The sequence below is a fragment of the Alosa alosa genome, chromosome 5 (genome assembly GCF_017589495.1).
Source record: "Alosa alosa isolate M-15738 ecotype Scorff River chromosome 5, AALO_Geno_1.1, whole genome shotgun sequence".
In the NCBI taxonomy this organism is placed as follows: Eukaryota; Metazoa; Chordata; class Actinopteri; order Clupeiformes; family Clupeidae; genus Alosa; species Alosa alosa.
This window is the reverse complement of record NC_063193.1, coordinates 15,327,160-15,336,530: the sequence shown is the minus strand read 5'-3', so window position 1 is coordinate 15,336,530 and position 9,371 is coordinate 15,327,160. Positions and strand designations below refer to the sequence as shown.

General features: G+C 44.8%; 1 protein-coding gene across 1 annotated transcript in view; it reads left to right on the top strand.

Annotated features, from left to right (window-relative positions):
• txnrd2.2 (thioredoxin reductase 2, tandem duplicate 2) overlaps positions 1-9,371 on the top strand; it is a 36,389-nt gene continuing 27,018 nt past the window's right edge. Inside the window, exons 1-10 of the mRNA XM_048242934.1 lie at positions 1-76; positions 305-370; positions 484-540; positions 644-788; positions 1,098-1,172; positions 1,597-1,675; positions 1,864-1,926; positions 2,390-2,460; positions 8,286-8,305; positions 8,875-8,966. Of these exons, the coding sequence (XP_048098891.1) occupies positions 1-76; positions 305-370; positions 484-540; positions 644-788; positions 1,098-1,172; positions 1,597-1,675; positions 1,864-1,926; positions 2,390-2,460; positions 8,286-8,305; positions 8,875-8,966 (744 nt within the window). The remainder of the gene's footprint in view (positions 77-304; positions 371-483; positions 541-643; positions 789-1,097; positions 1,173-1,596; positions 1,676-1,863; positions 1,927-2,389; positions 2,461-8,285; positions 8,306-8,874; positions 8,967-9,371) is intronic.

Sequence of the window (9,371 nt, the reverse complement as noted above, 5' to 3'; positions counted from 1 at the left end):
ATGGCAGCCTTCTGTAGAGGCAGGCACAGGTTAAAATCCGTAGGTTGCTTACATACATCAACCAGAAATTTGACAGGTATGTGTGTATTTTTACCTCGTTAATGAAACTAGCCTGCTTTTCTTATATTGATAGCCGATTCGGCTGTATTAAGGTTAACGATACTTGTACAATAATAATTTAGCTATGTAGTTAACTAAGTAAACAGTGACTTAAGTAAGCTAGCAAGTCTACTTCTCCAGTGTCCAAACTTTGACAGCATGTGAAAACCTCTTCATAGACATAAAATAACTCGTGTTATTTCAGGTAAATTTGACTATGATGTCGTGGTCATTGGTGGAGGCTCCGGAGGTCTGGCATGCTCTAAGGAAGGTATGGTACAACTGGCGAAGTCCAGAGCAGATCGGTAGACAACCACGCTATGAACTGTGCAAGATGTAGGACATTATTCACTTGGACGTAACTTACACTTGGTTCTCCCACAGCTGCTCAGCTCGGGAAGAAGGTTGCTGTCTTGGATTATGTAGAACCATCAGCCAAAGGTTTGCAACCCCGTCCCTTTCTTTTCCCGTTGCTGTTGATTCCTTATGCCTTAGCAACATTTGGAAATATGAACTATAAACTGTATACATGTCATCCCTTCAGGTACTAAATGGGGTTTAGGAGGAACATGTGTAAATGTTGGGTGCATACCAAAGAAACTGATGCACCAAGCCGCTCTTTTCGGCACTGCAATCAAAGATGCGCAGAAATACGGCTGGACGATACCGGGCCCTGCATCGCATGATTGGTAGGCTAATACATTACTGAAATGCATGGCGGACACATTTGATAACTTGTCTTCTATTAATACTGTATTATAGACGGCATTTAGCTCCTACCTTGGTCGTCACTGGTACTCAATTATGTCATCTAGTGGATATGTTGTGGAATTGGTGTTGTGTAAAGGTTGTTATAGTGTAAACCATAAGTGTTGGCACGAGAGGGCAGTGTTGCCATAGGTATGTTCTCAAGTCTTGTGTAAACGAATCCTTCATAGTGTGACTGTTGCTTATCTTTAATGTTAATATATTAATTCCATTAATCTGCTGCGTCACAGGGCCACTTTGTCAGCAGCTGTGCAGAATCATGTGAAATCACTGAACTGGGGTCATCGAGTTCAGCTACAAGACAAGTGAGAAAATACTTCAACAGTTAAAAACAGTCAGGAGGACTGTGCCAACCAGTTACAACTAGTTATGGCCAGGCCATTGATTATTGCCTCTAGTCAACCTCTTCTGATAAGCAGTATACCGGCTGACCTGGACCTGTATATAATTTGATTTTACACTGGCATCCCACATCATCAGAGGAATACTTTTTTTTTCTAAGGATCTGATGTCTGTTATTCATTTAAACATGACCAGGCTTTCTGTAAACTTTATGTGGATTTGAATCTTTTCAAGCCTTTGATTAGAGGCTCCAAAAATTGGTCCGGATCCTGACCAGCAGGCCTTTGATGAATGCATTAATTGATTTTTGTCAGTTACATTGGCGGTATCACTTTAAAAGCGTTCAGTGGTCCCTGACATTTCACCCTCTTTTGTTCTGCATGGCAGGAAAGTGAAATATCTCAACATGAAGGGCAGCCTGGTTGATGAACACACAATCAAAGGAGTAACCGCCAGAGGCAAAGAGGTGAAATATTTATCGCACATTCAAGCTCAGACAGCTTGGCTTTAATTTGCCCCCGTGCCCTTTCAATTGCATTGCATCCAACTAAAGTTGTCAGTGTGCAGCAGCAGCACCTAAGCAGCTGGCCGGCGGTGTGAAGGCCGGAGTCTGAACTCACTGACCCTCTCAAATGATTCCTCCTCTGTCTGCAGACGACTCTCACTGCCAGGAACATTGTGATCGCCACTGGAGGCCGGCCAAAGTACCCCACACATGTAAGTCCTTGGGCCACCTCCCTTTACCTCTTTGTTGTCTGTGCGTTTGTCCTTCTTTCTCCCACCTATCCTCTCTCTCTCTCTTTCTTTCTCTCTTCGCCTGTCTCCCTTTGAGTCTGTCTCTATTTATCTTTTTTCCCTCTCTGTCTCACTCATTCTCTCCCGCTGTCTATAACAGCAGACTGACCTTGTACGATAACCAGAGCAGTGGGAGAGCATTATTGCTGCTGTTGGCAGAGGGGCTACCGTTGTGTCATCCCACAGCCCTCCTGTCTGTAAAAGATGTGATCATGAGCTCTTGCTTGTAACCTTGAGAGCGCCCGCAGCCATCCATCTGCCTCCACACGATGACAGAGCATAGACGTCACTCGAACATCTTTTGGAAGGGCTCGATCGAAAACAAAATGATAACTCTGGAACTCAGCCAAAATTGCTGTTGTTGTTTTTTTCTGCCCCACCTCAGGTCCCTGGAGCGATAGAGCATGGGATCACCAGTGACGATATATTCTGGCTCAAAGAGTCACCTGGAAAGACGTGAGTTCTGTCTGTCTGTCTGTCTGTCTGTCTGTCTGTCTGTCTGTCTGTCTGTCTGTCTGTCAATAGTCCAGGAAGTCCAATCTGACTACCATTTACTGCAGTACTTGCCGCTTTTAGTTAACACACAATAGAGCTCCAGAAGAGATTAATTCTAATTGTATACTAAAAATATAGTAGTGTTCGTTTAGACGGGTTAGGGTTAGCTAATTGAGCATTTGGCACTCCTTTAGAGGCCAAACATTATCAGCTTCTTTCTGGACTGGTCTGTAATTACCTCCACTGTAATCGCTAAAAAGCTGTTTTTGAAAGCCTTTTAGCGATTACAGTGGAGGTAATCTAGATCTGAATTAGATCTTTATTTATACTTGCTTTCCTTTTCCACTGGGCGTGTGGTCCATCGTGTGAATTCTTGCCTAAGTGCCGTGGCATACTTCTTAGACTTACTGATTTAATCCAGCTATGACCTGTTCAATCTCACTCTCTAATCCTAGGGTTGAAATTGCTGTATGCTGTATTTGGTCCTTGCCACTTGATGGCAGTGCAGCTCAGTGCATATGTTCAAACTCAATTTTTCCCCAGTTTTCTGTACTATTATCACAATGTCCTTTTAATTAGTTCTTTTTTCTGCTGTAGCTTTGTAAGGGTAGTTTTAAGAGCTGTTCTTTTACAACTCTTAGTTTGTAGAGTGGCTAACTAGACTGGGATGTCTTTATTTGAGCTGGATCTGGTTGTCTTAAAATCCCACTGTGAGAGAGTGCTGAGAGGTGGGTCCTGGGATTCTCTCTCTCTCTCTCTCTCTCTCTCTCTCTCTCTCTCTCTGGAGTCAAGCTGTCTGGTCTGTGCAGGTGGGGTAGGGAGAGGACAGAAGGGGAGAGAGAGAGAGAGAGAGAGAGAGAGAGAGAGGGGTCAGCAGGCCAGCATGCGTCTGGCCCATAGGACCCGCCAATGGTCCCGACGAATGACAGCCAGGGCGGAGGGAGGGAGAACGCACCTGAATGAGGTGAAATGAGAGAGAGAGACAGAGAGATGGATGGAAGACAGATGGACAGAAAAAGAGCAAGAAAGGAGAAAATGAGATGGACAGGCATGTGCTGGTTGCCTGTGGAATAGCCGTCGGTACTTGTTGGTGGTCATTAAGGCCCTGACGGACCTACAGGCGTGAAGAGACGGTGATCTGTTCACACTGAAGCCATATTAGCACCTCATGGAATGTGTCTGTGAGCAACGATGAAAGGTAGTTCTTCAAATACGAAGCACGTCTACTTACTTTAAAACCTCCCCTGCGTTTTTCGGTCAGAAGTCTACATACACTCCAAGTCGTTTCCACGCCGTGGTACCTAGGGATGAAAGTAGAACTCTCCTGCTTGCCCTGGACAGATGGGCTTTTGGTCTACAGGAATTTGCAGTCAAGGATTGTGAGTTTTCAGAAGTATACTGGGTCCTTGAGTAGTAGGTGACAAGTGAATGAAACTGAATCCAGCAGGGTCTTGTATAGCATGTTTTCAGAAGTTGGGGAGTTGTTCCCTTGTAGGCTGTAAAAGCCCCGAAAAGTCCTAGATCATGCTGTTAAAATCAAATCAACTTGTTCAGTGCTCTAGTCTGGCCTCTTGGTACCGCTCTCTCTTGGTGCATTATTGAGATGCACTTATGATGCATTTAGACAGTGCTGGCAGTAGCTCAGCCCAGCTGGTGCCCCCATTGCTTCAGCATTCATGGGCCTCCTGCTGTGAAGATGAAACTGTTTGTTGAAATGCTTTCATTTGAGACATTTAATCCATTTGTCATGGATTTTGTATTCCGGCATTAATGTAGGAAAATGGGTTCCTAATTCTACTCCTATTCCCTTCCCAGGCCCCAGTGGAAATCGCAACTGATCGACTCAGTGCAGCCTAATCATGATGCGGGATTAGCCCAATGAAGTGTACTCAGCCAATCAAGAGTCCTCACTGCGGTGTCCAGTCAGGGCCTGAGTCCAGCCAGGTCTCAGTCCAAACAGCTACAGAAGGGGCCCTTAGGAGCAGCCCAGAGAGGCCCTGTAGTCAGAGGCTCAGTTGGCTGAGTGGATATGGAAACGCAATTCCCTGCATGTGATTGGGAAAGTTTCTCTTTGCGGTAACTGATGTTGTTGATCGTTTGTCAGATACTGAAGGAAGTCTGGCTGACTAGCCCAACATGTATAACCCTGTCTACAGTAGCAATCTGAAATCCCTTCACGCATGACCGATCTCTCCTGTACGCGCACAATGACTTGACAAGGCACCTGTGGGGAATCAAAAAATGATTCAGCCACTTGTACAAATACAGCTGCCCTTGTAGTGTCTTTGAGGGTGGTTTGTAAGCCCTTGGGAAGCTCAATCATCCCCACCTCAAGCAGCCACTGCGCGTTTCCCTATTGTGAAACAAGGTTGCAGTGTGTGACCAGGGCGTTTTAGTTGCTCACTCACCTCTTTGAGGTCTCATTCACCTCTTTTTGACATGACATGGTCCTGTTTTTAAACTCGCAGGTTCTATGTCAGTTGTAAGCGTGCCTGTGTATGTGTGTACGCATTTGTTGCATGACGTCCTTTGAGAGGAGCAAGGCCTTGCTCCGAAATCGTAGTCGTGCCGCGGGGAGATTAAGTGGATAAAGAGAGGCCCGTCCTTGTTTGTGTTTGTGTGCGTGCGCCAGTGTCCGCCTGCGCTGGGTGCCGGAGCGGGGTGGGAGTCTTGTGTTTGCTCTCTGCATTCCTCTCGTGCTTCACGATCAGTCTCCAGGGCCTGCCCCAGTCACCCTGCCTCTACCTTTGCCCGTGGCGATGCCATGATGCCTCCAAAGAGGGTTCTGGTTAGAGGCCGGTCTCCTGCCAAGAGCTGCAGTGAAAGAACAGGGTTGTTGTTTTTGTTGTTGGTGGTGTTGTTGACATGGAGCCATCATAACAATGATAATGCACCAACAAGAAATATGTCTTTGCTATTTGTGCAATCAGTAAACACAATTACTTACAAAGAACTCCTGTCTGAGATGCTGGTAGTGGTGTTTTGTTTTTGACTCATGTGTCCCATTCAAAGTGACTACAGTCGTGGCTGAATCCTTAAAAGTGATGAAATTCGAAGCAATTTGGTCATGTAGAGCTGCATGCCTTTTGGCATATAATAGAATAAAGCACATAAAGTTTGAAAAGAGATCATTTGATGTTTATTTTACAAAGATATTCTAAAATGACCTAGAGAATTGTTTTGATACCCCTAAAAAAGCTGATAAATTATTGGATTATAGGGATGTTTAAAGCTGTTTCACCATAATTAGTATTATGGAATGGAAAAAAGTAGTCACTCTGCTGTTTGGTAACATTGTCTGCACCTAAATGAACATGGACCAGAGAAATCAAAGGAAAGAGTTGCCTTAGGGGATCAGAAAGACACACTTTATAAACAAACATGTTAAGGGTGAAGGCTATCAGAACATCTCCAAGCAGCTTGATCTTCCAGTGACCACAATTGCACATAATATTCTGAACAAGTTTAAGGTGCATGGGACAGTAGCCACGGTCGCTGGATGTGACCGCAAGAGAAAAACTGACCCCAGACTATAATAGAAATGATGGTGCAAATTGGAACACAAAGAGCCAAAGAAAACTGTCAAGGTCAAGGTCAAGATACATCCTTGTATGATCACATCACACCATAGGTTTTTGGACAACAGTGGGCTCCTTGGAGGACTCCACTGTTGAAAGAAAAACATTAAAAAGTCAGACTGGAATGGGCTAAAATGCTTATTGTCAAGTCACAATCCATCTGGAGAAATGTTCTTAGGACTGATGAGATGAAACTGGAGCTTTTTGGCGAGCTTTTTCACATCAGTTCTATGTTCACAGATGATAAATTTAATGTGTCAAAGAAAAGAACACCATACCTGTTTTGTTAAATGGAGCAGGCACGGTTATGTTTTGATGCTGCTTGCTGCATTTGGCCCAGGGTGCCTTGAATCTGTGCAGGGCACAATATGAACTCAAGACTAGAAGGCATCCTGGAGCGAAACAGACAGCCTCATTATCTGAAAGCTCAGTCTCAGTCATAGGTCATAGGTCCTACAACAGGATAATGACACCCAAGATCAGTGGATTATTCTGAAGTGGATCTATATGAAGTTTTATCTATATCCTGTTGAATAGAGAGACAAAAGGGAAGCCTAATTTGCATTAACCATGGAATAAACAATGATGAAAGCTGATTACTTGTATCAGTTTCAAATTATTTCAAAGAAACATTTAACTTCTTTTTTTTTGTGGAAGGTTACCAACGATCTCAACTATGATGGTAAATCAGTGTGATTGCTCGATATCATTTTGCAGTGGGAACTTTAAATGATCAATAACTATACCAATATCTGCTGCACATGGAATCAGTCTCAAAGCATAAGTGTAAATGACGGCCAGAGTGCCAGAGTCGTGTCATATGGGGTGACTGCGTCCAGTACTGGTGCCCAAGGTTAGAGTGCTGTTTCCAGTGCCCTGCCTCCATCCGCCCACTCATGCCATCTGTGGCCTCCAGACTACTGCAGGGGCTTCAAGGCTTCCCAGACGTCTCACACTACTGTTGCCAGCAGAGACACAGATGTACGTGTGTCTGTGTGTGTGTGTGTGTGTGGGGGTTCTATATGCAAGAATGTTGCACAGGGAGTTCCAGACTTGCAGTCCATTAGCGATACTCTTAATAGCAAAACCATCTCTCTCTCCTCCCCATCAGGATTAGCTTTTGTTCTTGGCACAATGACTCCCTTCCCCTCCACAATGGAGTCGGCTTGTCAGACGCAGACACTCTGTACTTGAGGCCCCTCCGTAAGAGGCCTTTTCCAGACTGTGCTGGCTAAGTACAAGCAGCCTCTTCTGAGATGTCATGTAGGTGTGTGTGTGTGTGTGTGTGTGTGTGTGTGTGTGTGTGTGTGTGTGTGTGTGTGTGTGTGTGTGTGAGACAACACTGTGATGAAAGTGCAGGGCTATGTTAGAGATCTTGTCCTAATTCCCTCTCTAATTATGCCTTTGGTGTTGGTAAAAGCTGAAGCACAGCTGTATGTGTGTGTGTGTGTGAATGTGTGAGCGCTGTCACTGGTCGAGCTGGAGTTCCATGCGGGCTTCAGTCAGCGGGGCCGTGAGTAGACCCTAAGCCGGGAAACGCGCCACAGCCATGGGGATTAGCTCCTGACATTAGCAATTAGCTTTCCTTCGGGCATGGATTTATGGAAGCACTCCACCTAGGCCACACACACAGACTGGGACACAGACTCATGTGTATGTGTCTACATCCACAAGCATATGACATGGACACGCAAACAACATGTTACATGGGTGTGGTACGTGCCCATGTATAACCACAGTAGCACACCAATATTTCATACAAGCAGACACACTTGCAAGTCACCAGGAACACACAGACATGCACACACACATAGTAGATTTGGTCTAAGGCTGGTACAGACAGCCACTTTTAAAAAACCAAAACCTTGCAAACTTGACCAACTGCCTAGTTGCTATATGTATTTTATACCCCCCATCCCCCTTTCCTCTCTGCTTGGATCCGTTTGTCACTGTTGAGTAATTGAACCTGGCCACTTTCATCACTTCAGCGTTCCTCAGAAATACACCCCTGTGGCTCGCCTACCTGTATGTTCACTGTTGAATTTGGCACCGTATCAGACACCGTAGGGAAGTAGAACATATAGGCTCTCTATTGTGTAGGAGGGGGAAGGCGTGATGTGCTGAAAGGAATAGGCTGCACTTCACTTGTTCATGTGGGAATGGCGCTAAGTGTAAATGGAACTGCTTTCTCTCTGGTGTCTTTTTCAGGCTCGTGGTGGGTGCCAGCTGTATCCTTCTGTTCTGCCAGTCCAGTTTGGGTGGAGTGTGCCTGTTGTTTTCATCTCGTCATAACACGCTGTAGAGAGACGTATGGCATATGAGACACTTACACTGTTGTCCGTGGTGACCTTACATATGTCAACTATATTATAGCAAATTTGTTAAAAATTGTGATCACCCCCCTAACCTGCCACCAAAAATAGAATTCAATTCTGTGGGAAACATTGTCAGCGGAGCAACTTTTAGGCTACTGCACGCTAGCCCAGTTCTTTAACCATTACATTACCACCCGCTTGATCATTGTAGGCATATAACGAAATTGTTTGGTAACTCTGAGACTGGAAGCAACACAGAATAAAGATAAATATGGGATGGGATACATAAACAAAATAAATATGATTAGATATGACTGGGTGGATATATATATATATAAAAACCAAACAGTTAGTGGGAAATACTGGGGAAAAAAAGTGACCTGTGTGTGTGTACATCTATACTTGTGTATGTGTGATGCATCTTGTTTGGAGGTTGGAGGTTTGTGTAGTGGTGTATGTCTCCTGAACTCGTGCCGGTGCAGATGTGGGCCTGGAGTGTGCAGGCTTCCTGACGGGCATCGGTCTGGACACCACCATCATGGTGCGCAGCATCGCCCTCCGGGGGTTTGACCAGGTATGGGCGCAGGCTGTGCGTTTGCTCTCTTGTGTAGCTTATTGTCTCCTTTCCAGGTGCCTGAGCATCTGAATGTGTGTACTTCATCTTCTTCACATGAGCAGAGCTAGCACAGAGGGCAGGGAGAGGTGCAGCTTCGTGTGAAGACTCTGTCAACACTGATCAATTTCAGGCTATGTACAGTTGTGGTTTGGTCTTGTTTGTGTATCAAAATAAGAGTGATAATTATATTTCTGTCCAGGCATGGCGGAATAAGAAAAACAGTATCAGTAAGATGTAATGTAAAAATGTTTTGTCTTATAATAATGGATGTGAGTTAATGAAATGTGTCATGAAATACATTTCAGTTCATGGTGTTAGAATGCCTGCAGAATGGACTACTAAATTGCCTGGACTGATTTGCAC